We start from the raw sequence: 24,483 nt of genomic DNA on the forward strand, positions 1-24,483 counted from the left end.
AGGTCCTCAGGTGAGGAGTATGCGAGAGGTAATCAATCCATGTTTCTCTCCCTCTCTTCCTCCCTTCCTTCTCCTCTCTTTAAAAAAATAAACAAATAAAATCTCAAGAGGGGAAAAAAGAAAGAAACCCTGTAAATACAGGTATACAGTAGAAATACTCATAAATAAATTAAATATTGGGGGGAGAGGAACTCTTTAAATTAAAATCTTTGGGCTACAAACAATTCAACTGTCCAAATACATATAACTTTATTACGACAACATATAGTTAATATCTTTCATAAAGCCAGAATGAAGTTGTACACCACAGGAGACAAAAAAGAAACTGAGAGGCTTACAGACCCAATTCCAATTTGATAAACATATTACTAAAGAAAATAAGAATTTCAGCCACTCAGCTTCAACATGCAATCATCTTCTATCCTTTACCAAAGTATGTTTGTGAAACTGTCCATTTGTAGTATAGGACTGTGAAATAAAACAGTCGAGTTTCTTTCAATAAAACAAGTGATGCTTCCCTCTATACAGAAATAAATACACTGATTTTCACAATGCTGCCATAATGTTGTATCCACTAAATTCAAAGTTACCTTATTTTAAATACAGGTAACCTTAATGATAAAATACGACAAACACATTTCCCACTAAATTTAGTGTTCAAAAACAAAGTCACATTTGCTATGTTCTAAGAAATAACACTGGTATCTAATCATCTGAGGTTGACTGGCTCACCCCCAGATATTAACCATTAACCAGAGGTGTTGGTTTAAAAATCTGCATGAAATCGTTAAGGTCAATAAATGTCACAGTTCAGTAGAAAGATTATTTAAATAAGAATTTCTGCTTCAATGATTCTATTTTGACAGATAAACTTATAAGACCCTTGTTTTTACATAATAGTGTGCGTACGTATGAGGTCCCTCTGTTAAAAGAAACAAGTTTGTATTGTGTTAGTTCCAGTTCTAACTCCTAACTAAGTCAAAGCTCTGACAGCCTTAAAGCAGGAAATCCCAAAGGAAATTCCATCATCAGTTCCTGGGGCTTGGTAACCAAAAGGTTCTTTGAAACAGATATAGATGTTCTCAGACAACTCACTATAACCTTACCTCATATCTTCGAGCAAATCACATTCTGCTTGATGTTTGGCTTGAAGTTTTGTCATCTGCTCAACTTGAATGTTTTTCAGTTCTTGTGTAACTTTCACCTAAAATATACCATATACTTATGAAGGCCTTAATGCAACTTTAACAACAACAAAAACAACACTACTTAATGGAAATACTAAATACTTATCAGAATATGTACCTCTTGCTCACTGCCCCCAAGACCAGAAATTCATTATTAGCCACCTAATTTTGTCCCTTGAAGATACTGTATTTAATGAAAAAAACTAGCCAAATAACCTGAAACAGAGGTTAAATATAAGTACACAAACATAAAAACTAGATTAAAGAGGTGCAAAATAAATTGCCAATCATCCCATTTCATGCACAAGGCTCAGTACATATCTAGGTCTCCTTAAAGTTTTGAAAGAGTCTGTCTTCTATTTTTTCCAAAAAGGATTCAAAGACATTAACCACTAGGAGAGGTGAGCAGGGAGCATAAGAATGCCTAATCTCTAATAACCGAAATATACACTATAATAAAATTATATGCTTAGCCGACTACACAAATTATTCCATAATGGCTGCGAGAAAACACACTATCTCAGGATGATGCCCTCTACTCGCTGACAGCGCATCAAATCACAGATCTTTCTCATACAGGAGAAAGCAAAAGTGACCTTCTAGCATATGCAGTGCTTTTAAGCCATCCTAGCAAGCCGGTTCCTGTGGCGGCTCCACTTCAAACGGCTAGAACAGCAAATGCAAGCTGGCCAGTGACTCGCCCGCGAGGCCAGCACCCCAGGGTTCCAGGTCCAGTGGGCCTGGGATCCCCTCCGCCTCAGCGTGGCTATCCGGAGGGGTGTGGATACGTGTGTGAAAGAAAAAAATACTCATAATTGGAGAAACCCAGATTAAAAAAGAAAAGGAAGCAGACACGAGTGAGGCTTTCGGCAAATGTTTGCCCACGACGGGAGGACAGAAACCACCTCCTCCACTCAGCGCCCAGAAGAGACACTCAGTAACCATCCACAGGATTAAAAAGATAAGGACACAGCCTCAGCCCCTGGAAAAGCTGGAGAAGAGGACAGTGAAGCAGTTCTCGAAGAGATGCAGCCGGGAGCTGCTGACAAGCCCAGAGCACCCGTCACTCCCACCCCAAGCCCAGATCGCGATGCACACGCCACGCACTGCCGGGTTCTCACTCTCCCTGGGGCAGTACCGCCGCCTCCTCGTCCCGGAGGAACTGGACAAGGAGGGGGTTGAAAAAGGCAATGCTTAATTTCTTGTTTTCCCCTAGGACGGGGCGGGAAGGGGTGGTGGTGACTATTCCAACTTCTTTTCGGCTCGCCCCGTGGGAAAAGCAGGCCAAATCTTAAGGCTAAGCTGGAAACAAATTCCCTGCAAATGTGCAAGCGGGCGAGGGTGGCGACAAGGGGCTGGAGGGCTCAAACCCGGTGCAGACTAAACAATCACACAAGCACAAGGCTCCGCAAAGCTGCAGGGGCTCCCCCGCCTCCCCTCGTTGCAGCCCCGAGAATGCACTTTGCAGCTAGCAGCACTGCCATGCGCGCGCGCGCACACACGAGCACCCGAAACTCTTGTGAAATGTCGAGGGTCTCCCGCGCGGTTTGGGGGACAAACCCCGGCCGCCCCTTCGTCGGAAAGGCACCTCACACGCCTGGAACCGGCAGCGACTCGGTGACAAGCCAGAGGCTGCAGCGGTCACGGACCGTTGCAGAAAGGGGGAGGGGGCGCAGCGGTCGCCCAAGCCGCGTTCCTTGGACGCATCCCCCCAAAGCCTCCCTCTGCACCCTTACCTTCCTCGGCGGCGGCTGCATGATGCTGAAGGGACATCAATCCTCCCCCGACGGCGGCGTTAGATAGGACAAGAGAAAAGAGAAGGGCCGAGAAGAGGGACTGGCCCAGCGAGAAAGAGAGAGAGAGAGAGAGAGTGTGTGTGTGTGTGTGTGAGAGAGAGAGAGAGAGAGAGAGAGAGAGAGAGAGAAAGGAGAGCTTGAGAACCAGGACCTGCCCCGGAGTGAGCAAGGCCAGCGGGCTGCAGGGGAACCCGAGTCGCGGGCGAGAGTGAAGAGAAGGAGGAGCACGGAGAAGGCCTGGGGCTCTAGCGGCCCGGGAGGTGTGTGAGCGAAGGAGGCGGAGACCGCGAGGGGGCGGGGGCCCAGGAGCTGGGGCGCAGGGTCTCCCAGCTCGCCGAACCGCTCTCGAGGAGCAGCAGCCTCGCCCGGCTCCCCGCCCTCCGCCGGCTCCGGGGCTCCTCGCAGACGAGGTCCCCCTCCGCCCCAACTCCGGCAGCCCGGCCCTCGCTGGGCCCGACGCCCCCGCCCGGCGCGGGGAGGTGGAAGGCGGCGCCGCGCTCTCGGCTCAGGCTCCTCCACTCAGGCCGCGGGAATTTCCGGCCCCACCGCGCGGCGCAGCGCCCCACTCCGGCGGCAGAGGGGACAGCTCAGGCCGCAGCTCGGTTCCCGGAGCCGGGCCGGGCTGCGGGGAGGGAGAGTGGACGCAGCTCGGGGCTCCGTATCGTGGCGGAGACAGGGGAAACTAACGGATCGGTGGGCGAATAGGAGGGGCAGAAACGCTAGCATCACACGAAAATTCCCCCATCCTATCCCACAGTGGCACGTTCCAAACGCCTCCAGTCCACCCTCCCCCACACTGGGAGCCAGCCGGGGGCTTCCCGCGCGCTTTCCCGCCCGCCCGCCACGGCGCGCGCCTCCGAGCGGGGGCGCGCTCGTGGGCGGGGGAGGGCTCTGCGCCGACGCAAGCGCACGAGACTCCCCTTCCCCCTGGCTTTTGCAGCTGCAGTGTTAGGGATGGGGCGACGTGGACGCCTGCAGTGAAGTTTTTGCAATGAGGAAGGGGCAATATTCCTGTGCAAGTGGGAGAGTTCAGTGTTTTGCCTCTTCTCGGTCCTCCAACACCCCCTCTTCAGAGCGAATGGCCCGGGTAGGTAGGCAGGAAGGGAACGAGCACGAACAAGTCCTTCCGCAGACGGCCGCAGGTGCCTTGTTACGGGGGTGGGGAGTCTAGTTGGCATGTAAAAAGAAAAACGGCTCTGTGCTACAGGGCATTCAAGTCAGAGAGTGTGGACTCTGTGCGAGAAGGAAACAGCGGGGTTGAGGTCAGGGCCCCTATTTCACAGATGGGGAGACTATGGCCCATAGAGGACTGAAGACTTTCTGAGGGTCAAACAGAAGGACTAGAATCTCTGGGTCACAAAGGGTTCTTTGGGTTATAAAGAAACACACGCAGATGATAACCATAAGGAAAAGTAGAGGAGGCTGCAGGGACAAAGAAAACCCTTATCTGGGAGTCAAGACCTCTGGTGCTAGACTACCTGCCTGCCTCTAACTGGCTAGGTGAGGTCAGGCTTCCTCTTGTGTCAATGAGGATGCTCATCCAGGCACTCTGTTCCCTCCCTCTGCTCCCCTCACCCCCCACCGCGCCTGAATACACACAACCTTCCTTCTCCATCCAGACCATCTGAGGGTACGGAGTATCAGCTTTCCTTGTGGTCCTTAGAGGAATGAAAATATCGCTTCTGCAGCCACAGTCTATGTGGAGAGAGAACTGGATTGCTCCATAGTTTTATCAAAAGTTGGCATTCCAGACACCTATTCTCAGAATTGTGTAGGCAGGCAGAACAGGGAAGTGAGTGAGGCCTGATGAGACCCAAGTAATTTGCTGAAAGCTACAGGGCCAGGAATTGGGAAGATGGAACCTGAGCCTTGGTTGTTTACATTGAGTTAGCCTAGATTCTTGTGGCAGAAGGTGATACAATCGGTTATGCTTGAGTCATATTTAATCTAGAGCTGTGTACAGACTGGGAGTCCAAGCTTGACATTTCTAGTTTTCTTGAGGCCATTTAAAAGTCAGCACTCACCAGAGTCCGCAGTTACTATCGGGGAAGGCCTGGGGCAAGGGAAGGGAATAAATATGTGGGTGGAGACTAGCTTCCTGCAGCTGTGGGTCAACAGCTAAAGCCTAGGACCAGGACGAAAGTAGCCAGACTGGGGTCCAGTCTCAGCTCCACCACTAATTCATTGTGAGGCCTTGAGCTAGTCAGTTCCCCTCTTCTAGCCTTTATGTTCTCATTCATAAAATAGGGATATAATACCAGCCTTACTGGCTTGTCGACTAAATAGAATTTCTCCTACCATAGAACCTGGCACATAGTGCTCAACAAGTGCTCACTGATTCATCACTCATTCAAAAAATATTTGCTAAGGTCCTGCTTTGTGCCAAGCCTTGTACTAGACCCTGGGGATGCAGGAGTAAGCAAGACAGTATCAGCCTAGGCCTTCAGCCAAGGCTGAGTTCCAGACCAACCATTTCATGAATGACACTGAGCTAGTTGGAGGGGGTGGGGGGAGGGACATTAACAGTGCTTGCCCAGTTGTAGTGTCCCACACAGAGAAGGTGCTTAGCAAAGATTTGCTGAATCCTAGTCCAGGATATATCTGGTCTTGCCCAGAGACTATCCTCCCTCCCTTCGCCCCCCTCCTCTGGGAATAAGCACTGGGAATATAAAGGTGCTGAATGGGAAACTTGGGGTCCACCCTCTACCACTGACCTCCAGGGCCTTCTCTGAAACTTGGTCCCAACTACAGAATAAGGTAAGTGAATGAGCCTGGGACTTAGTAAGGTCTTCACAGATTAAGTCAACCCCTGGGGCTTCACTTTATGAATTTAGGAGAGCCACCCAATTTGCCATTATTCTGAAACCAGAACTGGCATTGACTTTCTAGAATGATTTCCTCTGGAGATGTTATAAAAAGGCAAGGGACAACCCCATATGGGCTTACCTACTAACTGCTTTTTCAAAAATAAGAGTTAAAAAATATGTTTGATACTTACCAAGTGCCTTTTCCAAACCCCAAACTTTTATGTTAATTTTTCAAGTTAATCTTTACTATAATACTATAAAATAGTATTATTTCTTTGCTTTATGCATGGGGAACTGCACACCGTGAAAATAAGTGACCTTCCCTGAGTTGATGGATTTAGGACCAGAACTCAGTTCTCCCCTTTGCCTCTGTGAGAAACATTCAAAGGAATTAGGAGAGCTCACCCAGGAAAAAAGCAGACTTGGGAGAATAAAATCCGGACGTTCTAAACTCACAGGGATGAAGAAAGGGGTTTCTGTGATTTGTGCAAGCCTGATTTAAAGTATACCCCCTGAAACCAGGCTAGCCACCTCCAGAGCCTTTGCCTCTGCAACTGGGCAAGCACCGTGTTACCAGTGAGGTCTCTTAAAATTCTCTGGGATAGGTGTCACAGAGTAGCAATGCACTGTGGCCCCAGAGGCAGAACTGGGACAGCTCTCAGTTGCATCTAGAGAAGGAGGTTTTCCAGGCAGAGCTGCCCCTAGAGGGGATGAGCACCCTGATCCCTTGGGCTGTGCAAGCAGGAGCTGCCTCCCTTCCTTAAGGAGGCCGCAGATGGGATTCTCACCCTGGGAAGAAATTAATTACAGCCAGCATTTATGTTGCCTCTTCCACATTCTGGGCATTGAACTTGGGCATGTCATTTACATTGTTTCTAACCGTGACAACAACCCCTCATAATATATATACAGGATCCCATTTCACAGATTTCACAGACCGAGAGGCAAAAATGAAATGATCTGCCCAAGGTTACATAATGGACAGAAAAGCCAGGGCTGGCTCCAGGTTCCCTGTGGCTCTGAAACTGTGCTCTCCCTCCAGCGTGTACGCTGCTGCGCAGTCTCCCAGAAGGAATATGATTCTAAGTTTGTCATAGGATTGAAAGCTGGCCTGGAGCCGGTATATGAGTGGGCATTGGAAGATAAGCTACTCCAGTATTCCACGGGCTCCCACGAAAAACCAGCGTGCAGCAGCCCCTGCACATGGCTAGCACACAAACAGCAGCCAACCCCAGTGCAGAGTGGGCACCCAGGACAAGCACTTCATCCAAAACTTCCAGAGAAGGTGGCCGTCATCCCATCTACCCATATTGCACCAAAGCACGAACCCTCCCCTTCCTGCAGCTGGGGTTCATAGCCTACTTCCTTTCCCTCTGTCACTATCCCCTGTTCACATTGGCACAGAAACCAGCTATTCCCTACCTGTGCCCCATGGAGCCTAGCTGGGGATGCTGCTGCAGACTGCAGTCTGTGGACCCCATTCCTGTTCACCTCCCATCTACCCTAGTACCTTTCCCCCTCCACTTGGCACCCCCCACACACATATTATGGGCCTTTGCTCCTGCCTGAGCTCGTCCCCTCAACGTGGTCAGTCTGGTGTGGGAACGTGCCTGTGTCCTCCCCTGGACAGCTCGCCAACAGAGAGTCACAGCCCACTGGAATGAGGCTTCAGGATCAGACGAGGGCAGGGCTCTCCCGAGGGCAGAAGGTGAGTCTGTAGCAGAACTAGAGTTTGGATTCTGTCCAACATCATTCAACAAGCCCCTTATTCTGGGTTCAGTCATAAGCTGGAGCTCCCAATCTCAACACATAGACCAAAGGTCACAGCAATGAGTCAAGGGCACTCAGAGCCAGGAGAATCATTGGAACCCCAATTCCACCAGGTTGATAGCAGGAGTCTAGGCCAGAGGTAAGTCCTGGGGAGTGTTACAACTTGGGGTGGCGACTAGAGAACAGCCAGTCCCAGGAGGTGGCAGGCACATGGTTTTGACATGAGGAGGCAGGAAACCAAGGTCACAGTCCTGTTTTTGCCAGGTACTTGCCGAGTGTGACCTTTGGCACATCACAAATTCTGTCCTTCCTCCTGGGCAGGAGAGGGGTATGTGCAAGATCAGCTAAATAAAAGGTACATGACCTATAAAGTGCGAAGGAGCTGTGTGAGCAAGTGACAGCCCGTGTATCAGACAAGGCTGAGTGACTGGCTGCCCGTGTAGGAGGCCGACGAGGGCCTTCCCACTGGGAGCCGCACCGGACTGCAACACTGTGACACCAGGACTGATGGGTAAAGGTCGGGTTTGGGTGGAAGGGAGACATCTCTGGGATTGGGGGTCAGACCATGCTAAGTTGGATGTCCTGTTCCTCCCCTGCCTCGCTTTGAGTTTTTGACTGAGTCCTGAAACCTCTTCAACTGAGTCCCCTTGTCTATAAAAGGAGAATAATGATTTTTTTTTTTTTTGCAGGGTTGTGGTGGGAATTAGATGGGAAAGTTTATATTAAATGCCTGCAACTGTGCTGGCCCACACATGTGAGTTTCCTTTGTGCGTGCATATGTTTTTCTTCAGTTTCTCTTCATTTGTTCTGGTTGTGTTTGTTAAATTTAAAAATAAATAAAACACAAAGAGAGGAATTCCCATGGGAGGAGGTTGAGCCCAACTACAGTCCTGGGTTTCGTCCCTGACTCGCTGTGAGGCCCCGGGAAGGCCCAGCCCTCCATCAGCCTTTGGTTCCTCATCTGTAACTAACTCCAGGGGGTTTCTCCAAAGCCCAGCCTGCAAGGTGGGGAGGGGGATCCCACACTTCCGTGAGCTCTTCCATCAAGAGGAGCCTCCAGGCTGAGCTGAGGGACAGGGGCCAGCCAGGGACCAGGGGAGGGAGTGGAGCTGTGGGGGAGGGGCCGCGGGCTGGGGAGGTTGCGCTCTGTAACCATTATGCTCAGGCCTGTGAAGGGAGCAGGCCCACTCAGCTTAGGGAGCCTGCTGCCTATTTTCCCACAGCCTGCCCAGCTAATGCCAGAACAAAACACACTTGCCTGCTCCCTGCCTCGGGAGGGCAGCAGGCCAAAATGAGCGTCCCAAAGGGCTGGCAGATGCCCTGGCATCCTGCCTTTTCTTCCTGGGCACCCACCATTCCCTGTCTGCAGTACATCCACACACTCACAGCCTGTAGCCTGGGCGAGCTAAGCCCCACCGGCAGCCAAAGCTGGCCCAGAGTATGCGGGGAGGAGCTCCCCGGGACCTGCACTCCCCTTCTCAGTTTCAGCCCTCCTACATGGACACCTCCAACACCAAAGCTTGCTTGTCTTCTCCATCCAGGCTTGATGCCAACATGTGGTCTGATTCTCACTACGCTGCTGTGGGCAGAGCACGTGGCATCCAGAATGCTGGGCACTGCTATCAGTCACCACGGGAGGGAATTCCCTGGCTTGGGAAAGCTCTTCCAGCAGAAGGGAGCAGGTGGCGAATCTCCCCCAAAGAGACAGACGCCGCCAACACTGTAGGCAGAGCCAGTCCTGGGGTAAAAAGCAGCAAATCCACCACCCCCGCCTTCTCTCTGATGCTTGTCTACACTGGGTATAGAAATGGTAATAGCTCATACTTTATAATATAATAGTTACTATGTGTCAGCACTTCACATAAATAATTAATCTAGTTCTTACGACAGCTTTGCTGTAGGTATTATTAGCCCCATTTTGCCCTAGGGTTACGTGGCCAGTAAGTAGCCAACTGAGATTTGTACCCAATTAATCAGGCTCCAGTATCTGTGCCTTTAACTGCTAGGCTAATCTGCCACCAGACAGCATCCCCGGCAAAACCCAGGTCCCAACTTGGAGCATGGCAAGATGCTTGCCCTAGCACTGTACAATCCAAACACTTTTCCAGACTTGCCTGAGATGAGAGGACCACCTACAGATGCTTGTTTAAAATACAGGGCTCTCGGCCCCTCCTCTGAGGATTCAGGGAGTTTGGTGTGGAAAGAGAGGAAGTACCTTCCATGTGGAAACTGTCCCCAAAATATTAAGCAAATGAATACCCTTGCCCCCCACTGAGCCTCCACTCAACTCTGAAATAGGGTTACAGGTCCCCACCCTGCCCCATCTCCAAGCGTGGCCGTGTATTGAGCCTGTGCGTGTCCCACCAGCATTGCCTGGGTATGAGGAACCGTTTACAGTGCACCAGGCTGGCTTCTAATAATAGCTGCAATAATAATAGCTAACATTTCTTGCATGCTTATGGATGACCTGGCACAGCTCTGAGGGCTTTCGTTGTGTTAACCGGTTGATTCTCACAACACCCAGTTACCCTGACTTTAAGGATGTGGAAACAGGCTCAGAGCAGTTAAGTAACTTACTCGTGATCCTACAGTTACTAAGAAGCAGGATTTGAACCCCGGTGGTTCTATTCCAGTGTCCAGACATTAGCCACTCTAGAATAATTTCTGGATGCACCCAGCCCCTCTTCTTGGGAACTGGGCTGCCACGTTTTAATCGAGCACATGGATACCGCAGCACTGGAAGTGGGCCTTGATCTATGGGATTTAGACGCTCCCAGGACAGGAAGAGTGAGAGCAGAACCGCAGGCCGGGTGGGCCTGAACTGTGTTTGGGAACAGTCTGAGCGGTGAATCCGGGAGAATGAGCCTACAGGGGCAGCCTGTAGGCAACCCTGCGGGTGCCCCTTGGATGTTTGCTCTAAAATGTGAGAGCGATCCTCCTTTGTGGTGTTGATCATGCTCTGTAACAGACACGTGTGTTGCCTCTTTCACCCACCCTGTTGGCGGTCCTCATCCCCCTAGATCTCTGGGCAGATAGCTTGTTTGTTACTCTATCCCTAGCACCTGGGATGAGGCGTGCCGGGCAGATGGATTTGAAAACCTGGAGCCCCAGAGGTTTAGCAGCTGTGGCAGCCGGGTCCCAGAACAGAAGGCCCAGTACAGCACCTGAAGGGAGGGTGGGCGTGCCTAAGGGCCGCCCAGGCCTGTGTCCGTTCATGTCCAGCCCTCTGTCCTCACACCCTGCACTGGGCCTTCGACCGCACCACTGCTCCTCCCAGGGGGAGGCATGTGAATTCATGGACCATGTAGGGGATGATGGACAGGTCCGAAGGACAAGGACCTTGGGCTGGGTCGTGCTAACTCCAGTGCCTTTCCTCACCACACACTGGGCACTGAGCTTAGGGCTTCCTTGTGAAGAGCATGGTTCAAGTTCGAAAGTGAGACTGACCAGTTTGAATCTTGGCTCTGCAGCTTTGTAGTTCTGCGGCTGTAAATGCACAGTATAGATGCCAAATACCTCCCAATGTCACCTCACATTGCCCTGTGACCCTGGGCCCAGCTCTCACTCTCTGGGCCTCGGTTACTGAGTAAATGGGATGATTACCCTTGAGGCCCACATGGCTCTGTCATTCTCTAGTTCCGTAACTGTCAAGACTAGACAATGCTTTCTAGATGGTAGCAAAAAATATGTAAAGGTGAAGCTTGGTCTTTTCTCCCTGGGGCAGCCGGGAAAACCCTCTCCAACCCGGTGCTGATCACAAAGAAATGACTCGGTCAAGGCCATAGGCATCATCCAGAGTCCATCTGGGTGACAGTTTTCCAGGCATATCTGGAGATGGTTCATCTGTCTGCACCCCTACCCGGACTCTCAGCCCTGCACCCTGCCCTAGGAGGCCAGCCCCGGCGGGCTGTATCAGCAAGGCCCCCTTGCCAGCTGCTCTCCACTCGGGTTTGGACAATGAGAAACAACAGGAGACTGCGGCGGAGAGAAGAGGTTGGGCTGTTTCCCTTCTGCTCCTTCCCCACTTGGCGCCTTCCCCAATGCCTCCTGACCCCAGTCCTGCCAGGCAGCCCTGCCTCTCCCTGGGCTCCGGGAACGTGAATCCTGGCCCTCCTGCCCAGTCTCTGGGTGCTGGGTGGGTGCCTCAATATCCTTTTGTTGTTCTCTTAACCTACAAGCCACTCAAACAGCAGTCCCATCATGAAGTCTCCTCAGTTAACTGTTTGAAAGGAATGGCTTCCTTCCAGCCTCCTAACTCATATAGGGCTCTCCACCTGGATCTTGCCTATTCGACTCAGGTCCATACTTTCCTGAGAACAAAGAACCAACCAGCCTGGTCCGTGAACATCCTCCCCATGCCCCTGCTCTTAGGCAGTGATGCACAATGTGGCTTCTTTGGGGGCCCCAAGGTCTGACCATGACTTGCTGTCACTCTGAAAGCACTCTCGTGGGTGGAGTCAGATGAGAAAAGGGCACCTATGGCAAGGTGAGAGTGACTAGTGTGATGAACCAAGACCACAGAACAAGATACGCCTCAAGGCAGAGCATGGTCCTGGGTACTCAGGCAGGGTAGGGGGCAGGCCAGGGAAAGCCAGGAATAGTCACTGCTCAGGGCAGGCTCCCTGGAGGGCCAGACAGGGCCTGACCAGGAACCACGGGTGCTGGGTAGGTGGCGAGGAAAGGGGGAAAAGCTTATCTCAGGAGAGAGTTCAGCAAAGGGGTGGCAGAAAGAAGTGGGATCCCAGAGGGCACAAGCCAGGGACAGGGACTTGGCGGGGCACACAGTAGTCAGTGGCTGTCTGCCCCTTGGCCTCCCTCAGGACACAACCCCTCACCACGCCCTGGCCTGGGGCAGGGCTTCTACCTGAGGGCTGCCAGTCACCTGAACCCTTTCACTTCCCCAGCTAACCACACCTGCCCCACAGCCGCAGCAGGGTCTGGGTTTCAATTCTCATTTCCTCTACATCTCTGTAGGTTCTAAGAGTTTCCATTTCTTGACAGGGGTTGGGCCTGAGTCTAACCTAGGTACCGTCAGTCCTCTGTCACTGCCTCCTCGCCCCCAGCTCAGCTCTCTCCTGGCCTCTGCCCTCCTAGCAGTTAGGGCAGGCCCACTAATGTGCTATCTGACCATGCACTCCTCTGATCAAGACCCTTCTGTGGCTCCCCTGGCCCTGCAAATTAAGTCCCAGCTTCTTAAAGCAACGTCCTGGGCCCTTCACTGCGTGAGTCCTGCTAGCCTATCCGACCTCATCTCTCAGTCTCACCATGTCAGGCACCCTTTGTCCCAAACGCAGCGTATATATGCACGTTTCCATAACTCATCAGGTTCTTTTAGCAACTTTGCACTTCTGAATAGGCTGTTCCCTCTGCCTTTGGGCTTTTCCCTCCGCCTGATAAACTCGTATTCATCTTTCACACCCTAGCTCAGAGCTCCTGCTTCTGGAAAGCCTTCCTCAGTCCTCCAGGTCAGAATAAGCCCACCTGCCACAGCCTCCTTCAGATCCTGATGGCAGCACTAGGCACAAGCTGATTAGACTTCCATTAGTTGTCTTTTTCTGCACTCCTCTTCCTTCCAAGTCTCTGGCCCAGCTGGACTGCTTTTTGGCTCTGTGACCTTGGGCAAGCCACTTGACCTTCTCTGCAGCTCTCCCTGAGCCCCCAGGAGGGACTAGGTGCTCTCTGTGGAGAATTTTCAGCGCCTATACATCCACTAACAGTCATGCTTATCCCATAATTTTGTATCTCTCTCCCACCAGGCTGCGAGTCCTTTGTCAGCAAGGTAACTGGCCAGGTTCCTTGTTACCAAATTGTCTCTCCATCACCAGGGCCCACCATTTCAGAAAGCCTTGTGGCACAGGCAAATTTTAACCCAAACTCCATTTTTGCAAGTGGGGAAACTGGGCCCAGAGAGGCACAGAGATTTATGCAAGGTCATAAACCAGCTTCAGGGCTTCTCCCCGCCCTTCCCCAGGTCCCTGTGCCAGCCTACTCTCCAGGGGCCTCCTCCAGCCAGGGCCCGGGCTCTGGAGCAGAGGGCAGGCCTGCCCAGGCCTCACCTGTTGCTGTCCCATGGGCTTGCAGGGTGGAAGCTGCCAGATGCCCAGACAGTTTCACTTCCCTCCTGGCTGCAGGGTGCTGAGAGCAACTGTCAGACCCCAGGCACTTCCGTTTCGCTCAAAGCCTGGCTTCCTTTCCACCCCTTCCGTAGGCAGCAAGCAGAACAAGGACCACAGTCTCTGTGCCAGCCCCCCGGGGAGTTTTGTTTCTCCTTGGGGGACCAGCCCAGACAGCCCGGAACAGTCTTCACCCTTGGGGGTTTGTGGCAGGTAAGCCTAATTACCCAAAACCCCGGGAGACAGAAGTCTTGACTTTAACGAAACCTCATCTGACCTGTATAGTAGGGGAGTGAGAGGCCTCACCCAAGGAAACTTCTGCAGAATCATAAATCCTCAGGGCCCTTGAGGCAACCTGTCCATTTTACAGTTAGGGAGACTGAGGTCAAAACAGTGTGTTCCCAGAGCAGAAATGTAGTGAGGTACTCAGGGGCATTGGTTTCTAGGGATACCCAACCCTGAACTAAATGGTCTCAGTAGGTGTCTCTCTGAAGTGCTTTTGCCTGTAAAATGTGCCTTTGTTTTTCCATCTCCCTTCTACCTGCCCACCAGGCACTTCGCTCTGCTGCCCTGGTGGGTGCCTGCCTGTCTGTCTGCCTGTCTGTCTGCCTGTCTGCAACAGCAACTCTCCCCCCCGACCTGGCTGCTTTAAAACTGTTTACAACCAGATCACCAAGGGTATAAAACTGATGTGCAAAATATGCGAGTAAGTAGACTCAGATCAAGGGCTTGAGGAACATCTTCGGGATATCCAGGGACCTCTTATGCTTAAAATCTGGTCTCTGCGGCCCTCCCTCAACAGAGAAAAAAATTTCAGGCACTCTCCATCAACCGTGAGCTCCCATGTAACCCACACATGCTGGGAGGGTGCCTCTGGAGGGAAGAGCACAATAGCTCGCCCCTCTGCTTCTCTCGCTTTGGTAACTTAATATCATCCCCAAGGCCGAGAAAGGCATTAAGGATCAGGCAGTTCACACCCTATTTACCATTGAATCAAAAAATAAAATAAAATACCTAGGAATAAATGTAAGCAAGGAGGTAAAAGACTCATACTCAGAAAATTAGAAGGTAGTGAAGAAAGAAACTGAAAAAGATACAAATAAATAGATGCATATACCCCATTCGTGGATAGGAAGAATTAACATCATTAAAACATCCATACTACCCAAAGCAATCTATAGAGTCAATACAATTCCTATCAAAATTCCAATGGAATTTTTCACAGAAACAGAAAAAATATTCCAAAAACTTATATGGAGCCACAAAAAAAAATCCTAAATAGCCACAGCAATACTGAGAAAGAAGAACAAAGGTAGAAGTATCACACTACATGATACCAAACTATACTCCAAGTCTATAGTAACCAAAACAGCACGGTACTAGTATAAATACAGACACATAGATCTCAATGGAACTGAACAGAGTGCAGAAATAAACCCACACCTTTATGGTCAATTAATAAAGAGGCAAAGGAGGCAAGAACATACAATGGGGTGAAGACAGTCTATTCAATAATGTTGTTGGAAAAACTGGACAGATACATGCAAAAAAAATGAAACTAGACCACTGCCTTATACCATATACAAGATTAAACTCAAAATGGATTAAAGACTTAAACATAAGACTTGAAACCATAAAACTCCTAGAAGAAAACATAGGCATAAAATCTCTGACATTTCTCTTAGCAATGTTTTTTCTACTATATCTCCTCAGGCAAAGGAAACTAAATAAAAATAAACAAGTGGGACTACATCAAACTAAAAAGATTTTGCACAGCAAAGGAAACCATCAACAACAACAAAAAAAGACAGTCTACTGAATGGAAGAAGACATTTGCCAATGATACACGTGATAACATATTAATATCCCAAATTTATAAAGAACTCACACAACCCAACACCCCAAAAACCAAACAACCCAATTAAAAAATGGGCAGAGGATCTGAATAGATACTTCTCCAAAGAGGACATACAGATGGCCAACAGACAAATGAGAAGATGCTTAAGGTCACTAATCATCAGGAAATACAAATTAAAACCACAATGGGATGTAACATCACACCTGTCAGAATGGCTGTCATTGATAAATCCACAAATATTGGTGAGAATGTGGAGAAAAGGGAACCCTCACACACTGTTGGTGGGGATGTGGATTGGAATGGCTGCTATTAAAAACAGTATGGAAAGTCCCCCCCAAAATTATACATAGAACTACCTAATGACCCAGAAGTTCCACTGCTGTGTAGGAGAAATCCAAAATGCTAATTCAAAAAAGATATAAGCACCCCTATGTTCATCGCAACATTGTTTACAATCACCAAGATATGGAAGCACCGCAAGTGCCCATCAATAGATGAGTGGATGAAAAAGTGACGATTCAGCTCTGGCGGGCTCAGTCGATTGGAATATTATCCCAAACACCAAAATGTTGCGGGTTTGTTTGCTGGTCAGGACACATGCTGAGGTGGGGGGGTTGATCCCCAGTCAGGGCTCAGGTGGGAGGCCACTGCACTGAGCAATACTTCTCTCTCACAGCAAAGTCTGTCTGTCTCTCTCCCCCACGCCTTCCTCTATCTCTAAAATCAATTTAAAAATATATCCTCAGATAAAGATTTAAAAAAACTGGTGGTACACATATACAATGGAATATTACTCAGCTATATAAATGAATGAAACCTGGGCCCTGGCTGGTGTAGCTCAGTGGATTGAGCATGGGCCTGTGAAGCAAAGAGTCACCAGTTCCATTCCCAGTCAGGGCACATGCCTGCGTTGCAGGCCAGGTCCCCAGAAGGGGACACATGAGAGGCAACCACACATTGATGTTTCTCTCCCACTCTTTTTCCCTCCCTTCCCTTCTCTCTAAAGATAAATAAATAAAATTTTTTTAAATAATGAATGAAACCTTACCATTTGGACAGCATGGATGGACTTAGACAATATTACGCTAAGTGAAATAACTCAGACAGGAAAAGACAAACACCATATGATCTCACTTACATGTGGAATCTAAAGATCAAAACAAAATAGAAACAGACTCATAGATGCAGATATCAGAGTGATGGTTGCTAGAAGAGGGGGCTGGATAAAAAAGGCAAAGGGATTAAGAAGTACAAGTTGGTAGTTACAAAATAGTCACAGGGATGTAAAGTACAGCACAGGGAAAAGAGTCAATAATATTGCAATAACTATGTACGGTGCCAGGGGGTGCTTGATATATTGGGGGAACCACTTTGTGAAGTATATGACTGCCTAGCCAATATGTTGTACATCTGAAACTAATGCAAAATAGCATTGAATATAAACCATAATTGAAAAAAAATTTTAAAGATCAGGCAGTTCAACCCCAAGTCAGATTCAGAAATCATTTTCTCCATCTAGTTTTTCTCTCCCACATTTTTATTGGACTCATGCAAATCCAGTGCTTGACCTATAAGATCCAGCAAAGTTTTGTCTTCAGGGAACTTGCTGCTCAAGGCCAGAGACACACAGGAAAAGAAATCGTGCAGTGGGGTGTGTTGCCGGCCCTGGGGGGAGCGTGATCAGGATTGTCGGAGAAGAAGATACTTCCCAGGATCCTGGAGGATAAACACACCAAACAGAGAGAAGGAGCTCTCTGTGTTCCTAGTTTCAGAGCCCACTGTCAAGCGGACCCCTCCTAGATCACGCTCCCCGACTGCTGTACCACCTCGCCTTTCCCTCAGGCTTTATTCAGTCACTTTGTTGGTCAACAACCTTCCCATGCACTTCACCTGTGAAGCCTGCTCTGGGCCCTCGGGGCTCCTGGCCTTGTGGAGCGCCCACCCCAGTGTATAGATGCACACAGATGCGTACAGAGACAATGACTTTGCAGTGCTAACCTGGTGTGGGGGAGGAGAGGACACAACCAGAGAGGCAGCAAAGGTACCAGAGCATTCTGGGAGGTCAGGGGAGACTTCCTGCAGGAGGACTTTTGTTAACTGAAATCTGATGTGGAGTCTCCTTTGCTCCTGCTAACATCTAAGGTCGTCTCATCATCTCCATTGTAGAGGTGATAAAACCGAGGCCCAGAGAAGGTCAATGCTTCACCCAAGATCACAGGGTTATTAAGAGAAGGTGGGGTGGGGGCGCTCACTCCTGGGCACCCAGCAGTGAAGTCGGAGGGTGGCACCACCGGAAGAGCTGGGCCGAGGATGCTAAATCCAGCGGTGGGATGTTCGGGGAGAAGCAGAAGCCTGGCGCTGGGCGAAACCAGCAGGATGTGCCATCTGCCCCCGCACAGGGGCGCGGACAAGAGGGCGGGAATTCCCTACCAGCTGCTAGCTCATGGCTTCAGGACAGCCAAGCTGGCTCAGTCCTTGGACACCATCTCATCCAGCCCCCATTAAACTGAGGCTCAGCCAGAGCAATCAATGAGACCAACGGCGTCATGGTGGCTGGCTCTGGACCGGAACCCAGCACAGGGCTCCCTGCGCAGCCAGAATGTTGCTGAATCCGATCTGCATTTACTGACACGTGCTCGGATCGGACACTCTTCCCAGGCCCCTTGGGGTCACAGGGAGCTTCCCCACCCTGCTGTCGGAGCACACAGCTGGCGCAGGCCAGTCGGATCTGGCTCACAGACGCGGACTGCAGGCAGCACGTGGCAAGCAGGGCAGCATCAGGCCTGTCCTGGGGACTGGGGGGGGGGGCCTTAGTGTGCCCTGGACAAGTCCTTGGACCTCAGTTCCTCCATCTGGTCCAAGGAGGGACTGGAGTCAACAATCTCTGTGGCCTTTCAGTTCAGGCAGTGGAGGCTCCATCCCCGGGAGCCATGCAGGGTTTGGGAGGTGGGGCTGGGCCCAGCTTCTGGGAGGCTGGCTGGGGGAGGCTGAGGAAGTGGCTGGAGCTGCTTGAGCCACCCGCCCCTGGTTGCCCATGTCCGGGCTGACCCACTACCAGCAGGGAAATCACAGACTCAGCGCTCAGACATCTGGGAGGTGCTGGGCAGCCAGAGTATTTTTAGAAGGCCAGAGGCAGACATGCCAGGAATCTTGGGCGTCACTGGGCCAAAGAAGCTGTGAGGCCAGTGGAGGGTGAACCAAAAAAGGTGGCCCCAGTTCTGGTTCTTACTTCACTAAGGTCAGCTGGTCTTCCTTCTCCCCAGAGGCCAATGCTCAGGACTCCTGTGGACCAGCTCTGGTTTCCCTGGCTTGCCACTGGATCCGCTACCTTCTGGGCTCCCTGGGGTCTCTGGCAAAGGAGCACATGTGGGCCTGAGGGAGCTGGGCCTGGGGTGTGTGCGAGGCTCCTGCCGGTTTCCCAGGGCTGCTACAAGGACTGGATGAGTGTCTGTGAATGAAAATGAAAGCTCCTGGCTGGTGTAGCTCAGTGGATTGAGCACGGGCCTGCGAACCAGGCAATCGCAGTTCAATTCCTAGTCAGGGCACATGCCTGGGCTGCAGGCTGGTTCCCTGCAGGCCAGTTCCCAGCAGGGGATGCACGAAAGGCAACCACACATTGATGTTTCTCCCCCTCTCTCCTTCCCTTCCCCTCTAAAGATAAATAAATAAAATCTTTAAAAAAAAGAAAGAAAATGAAAGCTGCCAGAGCAGGGGAGCTGGGGGGGGGGGGGAACTCTGGGTTATAACTAAAGGGTGATTATCAGTGTTTTCTAGAGCCATGTCTTTTCTTTTTAAAAAATTTTTTATTTATTTATTTTTAGAGAGAGGGGACAGGAAGGAGAAAGCGGGAGAGAAACATCAGTGTGTGGTTGCCTCTCATGTGTCCCCTACTGGGGACCTGGCCTGCAACCCAGGCATGTGCCCTGACTGGGAATTGAACCAGCAACCCTTTGCTTCACAGGCCTGTGCTCAATCCATTGAGTCACACCAACCAGAGCTAGAGCCATGTCTTTTCTTTTTGAGTTATTTCTGAAAGACGACATCTCAGAATTGGAGGAAAGGTAAGAAGATCTGTTCAGCTCTGGATCTGCCAACTATCAGAAAAACCTCCCAGTTTGCAGGGACACCTCTACCAAATGGGCACTCCTGTGCCCACCCCATCCCCACCGATCCCTTCGGATAAGCCCACCCTGTCCTGTCACAAACGGACACCCAGATCCAGACAGGGGCCCAGGATCCCTCGGCGAGGCCTATGGAAGGGCTCTGACCTTTGTTTAAAAACTTAAAGATTTCCACGTGGTCAAAGCCACAGGCGGTACACGCCCAGGCCTGCGGGACCCAGGGGGAAGACCAGGGCCGGGCAAAGGGCAGGAGTCCATGCCCACGCCGTGCTCCCTCCCCGCTGACCGCAGCGGGGACTGCACCTGCAGCGCCTCCTCCCGAGGACCGCTCTCCCTGTCACCTGGTGTTCCTCAAACCAGGCTCCTCGGTTTCCTGAGGGTTTCTAGCCTTAATCACAAGTGTCCTCCAATTCTCTACTCAATGTTTAAATGTCATACCTTCACTTCAATAATAATCTAAGCAAATGAATATGATACTATTCTGGCTTGGCTGGAATGCAAAACATCTTGTACAAGAGGCAGCTCCAAGTGCCAGGGCCCGTGTCTGCCTTGATCAGCAAACTGGTTCCAAAGAATCTACTCCAGAGACCACATCTAACTTCAGTACAGTGTCTCAAGCTGACTTATCAGTTTTGAAACTCACTGTTTTAGCTAAAATGCTTATTTCCTTCCTGACAGATTCTAGGCAGAAAAATAGGGCTCTCAGCTGGGGTCAGAAAGCCTGGGTTCTAATTTTACCTCTGCGCCCAGCTCACTGAATAGCCTTGGACAACTCCCTTCCTGAGTCCCGATCTGGGTCCAGGCTTCTTCATCTGTAGAACGGTCAGTTTGTGTTAGACTATGCCCGTGACCCCATCTGACTCTCACACCACAGGATTCCCAACTGTGACGAGCTACCCTCTCATTCCCCCACCCACAAAGCCCCCCCCCTTCACACCCTCCCCACCCCATCTCTGAGGCCAGTGCTACACTGGGCTGGTCGGTAGGGGCACAGGCAAGGAGGCCTCCAGGGGTGTGGGTGGCAGGCAGAAATAAAGCTGAAGTGGGCTGGAGGTCATCAGAAAGCAAGCCACCAGCCCAAAAGGAACTCTTACAACCAGCCAGGCTGGCTGTTTGGCTGTTCGCTGAGATTCACCCTGGAAGCCCATATCCAGGGCTCCCTCTGACTGGACCGTGGAGCCTAGGTCAGGGACCCTAGACCTCACTGTGTGGGAAGCCCCTCTGAGACTCCCCCATCCACCCTGCCACCTCTCCCCCCAGGGACTCAGCGAGAGCCACCCTCTCCTCTACCCTCCCCATCCCAGTTCGCACAGGGCCCCCCCAACCCCTGGTAGTGCCAGAGCTACCCCCCTCTGACTGGACCACCTTCCCCCAACTCCTACCCCTTGGTGCCTGCCCAATTCCCACAGATGGCCTAGATTTCAAATTAGGAGTAGCCCCTGTCAGGAAGCCCTCCCAGATCTGCCCCCCCACCCCCGGGCCAGCCTCATCCCACCCCACGGTCTGTTCTGATCCACTGTAAATCTTTTCTGTCCCTCCCTCCCTCCCAACTCCCTCCTGCCCGTGTGAGTTCAGACGCTGTGGAGATGACATTCCTAAGAGCTTTCTATTTAACCAGGTTTCTCTGAAATCAGCTCTGTGCTGGGTCCCACTGTTCATCAGCTTGCCATTTGTACTCTGGGCCTGGGAGTGGCGTTCTGTTCAATCTCTGCTTTGCTGGGGAAAGGTTTGAAGCTCGTCCCATAGCCAGGGAATCTGAGGCCTGAAAGGGCAGCTGGAGTGGGGGAAGTGTCTGTCCTACGGCCCCGACGACCCAGGCCCCAGGGACACCTGCCCTCGAAGACAGTCTGTGGACTGGACGTACTAACCTGGGTGTCCTACTCTCCTGACCTGCCCGTTTATCTTGTCGTTTGTCATCCTGTATCTGAAGGGGTCTCCTGGGGATGCCAACTAGAGAAGTGAGGCTGGGGGGGGCTTCCAGATGGGAGGAGGGGACACCGAGGGAAGGAGTGTGGGTAGGAAGATGCTTGGGGGTAGGTGTGGCGTCCCCACCGCAGCCTGGTGGAGGTGGCTGCCTCTTCACTGGATGTGGGACCTTTGGAGCTTTCAGTTACTTGGTCCCCACCCTGGCCCAGCAGAGGAGCCTTCAGAGCCTGGAGGTCCTGGATCATCCCCTCCCAGCCCCAGGGGGCTCTGTTCTCAGCACCTCAGCCCAGGGAGAGAGCATAGGGCTGTGAGTCAGGAAAGTGTGTGGCTTTGGGCAGGTCCCACCTCCTCCCCTGGCCGGAGTCTCCCATCTGCAAGATGCAGAAGGGGGCTTGGTACAACCAAAGGCCCCCTCCATTCAGGACAGAGGAGGAAATTGCCGCCATGTGCGAGGTTCTGGCTGGCTGCTCCCGCATCTCTCATTCCATCTAATCTCACAGCCACGGAGCAGGAAAGAAATGCCTCTGCCCAAGGGAAGCTTTGGGGGCTGAGGGCGCAGGCTGCTGCGGTGCCTTCAGAAATCCACCTTTGGACTGGGGGGGCCTTTGACCCGAGGAGGGGCTACCAGAGTTTTGTTCTAAGCAAAGAAGGGTGCCCAGGATATGTTTTGTTCTGTAGTAAAAGAAAAAATACCGTTTCAACCATGTTCAGGAGTGTAATTCGGTGGCATGAAGTGCACCCACAATGCTGTGCAACTCCACTACCAGCTACGTCCGGGACTTTCCCATGACCCCAGACAGAGACGCTCTGCGTCAGACAATCACCCCTCATTCCCTCCCCCCAGCCTTCAGTACCCTCCCCTCTTATTCTACTTTCTGTCTCTGAATTTGCCTATTTCTGCACCTCATGTAAGTAGAATCGTCCGATAGTCACCCGTTTTTGTCTGCCTTATTTCACTTAACATACTGTTTTTGAGGCCCGACTACGCTGTGGGGTGGGACAGAACTTGACCTCTTTTCAAGGCTGAGCAGGATCCCATTGTACGAACTGCCACAATTTGTTTATCCGAGCACCTGTGTACGGACATTCGGGTTTCACCTCTCGGCTACTGTGAGTAGCGCTGAGATAAACATGGGTATCCAAGTATCTGTTTGAGTCCCTGCTTTCCATTCTTTTGGGTACATACCTAGAAGTGAAATCGTGGGATCAGACGGTAACTCTACATTTGACTATTTGAGGAACCACCAAACCGTTTTCATGGCGGCTGCACCATTTTACACTCTCAGCGGTGATGCATGCATGTTCCAGTTTCTCCTGTAACAGTGGGAATTGTATAGTGGGGAACTGTAACCCACCCCACCGTTCTTGTGGCAGTGCTCCTGTAAATGCTGGCTCTGACCGATATGTAGCTTGTAGAGAAGCAGCACGTTTGTATAAGGATCCTAGGAATTAACTTCCAAAGATACAGACTCCGGCCTCCAGGCCTCCAGGAGATTTGCTGACCTCCAACCGTGGAGCCAGGATGATGCAAAAACCGGGATGATGTGGAGCCAGGATGACTAAACCGGGAGGCTGCGCACTGACCATCGCTCACCTTATCGGAATGGACTGTGCCCGTCTGCACACTTTCCGGCCCCCACCTCTGAGCTCTCTGTGCTGTTCCCCTGTCCCTCCTTATAAAAATCTCTGCCTCCACTCGGAGGTGGAGATGGGCTTTGAGACGTGAGTCCCCCATCTTTCCAGGGAGATGGGCTTTGAGACACAAGTGCCCCAACTTCCAGGTGGCTGGCACCTGAATAAACCATTTTCTTTTACATCCGCACCTGCCTCTCAAGAATTGGCTTTCGAAGTGTCTAGCAGCCGGACCTGCATTCGGTTACACTCCTAGGAACACAGGCTAGAGATACTTATCCTTTCTTTTCTTTTCTTTTATAGTAATAGCCATCCTAATGAGTGTGGAGTGGTATCTTACTATGGTTAGCCTGGAATTTTAAATATATATATTTTGGCTGCAGAGCTCTTTTTATCAGAGGAAAACGTACCTGAAGTCTAATGAAGCCCGGGTGAGGAGTTGGCAGTGGTTGTTGACTGGAGGAGAGAGGGGCTGGTGGGGTGGGGGTGCTGCTGAGGGAGCTTTCCCTTGGTCTCGCCTGCCTTGTCCTGCCCCACCCAGCAGTCCCTGAGGTCTTTCTGAGGAAACTGGCAGCACAGTGTAAAATGTTCCTGACTCACGGTCACTGAAGTCACTTCCCTCCTAGGGTACTAACTGGAGAAGGCCAAGTGTAACAGTGGCAGGAAGTTTCTCACTTTTTGTCCTGAGGAGAGGACTTAGATGACCATGTTGAAGGAGGCCCTCTCTGCTTTGGCAGTCACTTGAGGTTATCAGATTTGAACAGGCCCCAGCAGGACAACACAGGACCCTTTGAGGTCTGACAAAGGCTGCCTCTCCCAAGATGGATGGGATGCAGAGCTGGGGAGGAAGGCAACATACCTGCAGGGTACAAATGCAGGAAGGCCTAGACCCTTCCCATGGGAGATTCTAAATTATTTCACTGTCTCCTAAAGGGACCATTCCCAGTGAGCTCCACTGGGCAGTGGGAAAGAACTCCTGGGCCCCCGAGGGGAGCTCGGTGGAGTGCAGAAAGGGCCTTGAACTAACCAGGCTGACCTCTGCAGCTAAGGACTCAGAGCCCCTTTGGACTTTCCTCTTGGAGAAAATTGCCTGAGCTTGGGAGTGTGAAGGAGGGCCTAGACTTTGGAGTCACGTGTTCACGGCTGCTGGGGCTCGGAGCAATGAGGTGGCAGAAAGCTGGTCCCCAGCAGTGACTTCGGTTGAAATGAGCTAGTCCCCAGGAATTTTGAGCAGTTATATGAGGTGGGAGAAAAGGCCTCCAGGGGAGCAGTT

General features: G+C 51.2%; 1 protein-coding gene across 2 annotated transcripts in view; it reads right to left on the minus strand.

Annotated features, from left to right (window-relative positions):
* FCHSD2 (FCH and double SH3 domains 2) overlaps positions 1-13,646 on the minus strand; it is a 221,250-nt gene extending 207,604 nt beyond the window's left edge. Inside the window, exons 1-2 of one of the 2 annotated variants that reach the window (XM_037135754.2) lie at positions 13,617-13,646; positions 1,107-1,204 (exon numbers count right to left, since the gene is read on the minus strand). In XM_037135754.2, the coding sequence (XP_036991649.2) occupies positions 1,107-1,204; positions 13,617-13,631 (113 nt within the window). In that variant the 5' untranslated portion in view covers positions 13,632-13,646. Of the gene's footprint in view, positions 1-1,106; positions 1,205-2,923; positions 3,053-13,616 lie in introns of those variants that run through there. The other variant, XM_037135753.2, reaches the window with a different exon arrangement.
* Between the last annotated feature and the right edge of the window lie 10,837 nt (positions 13,647-24,483).

This window comes from Artibeus jamaicensis, unplaced genomic scaffold (genome assembly GCF_021234435.1).
Source record: "Artibeus jamaicensis isolate MK-2021 breed Jamaican fruit bat unplaced genomic scaffold, CSHL_Jam_final contig_64, whole genome shotgun sequence".
Classification (NCBI taxonomy): Eukaryota; Metazoa; Chordata; class Mammalia; order Chiroptera; family Phyllostomidae; genus Artibeus; species Artibeus jamaicensis.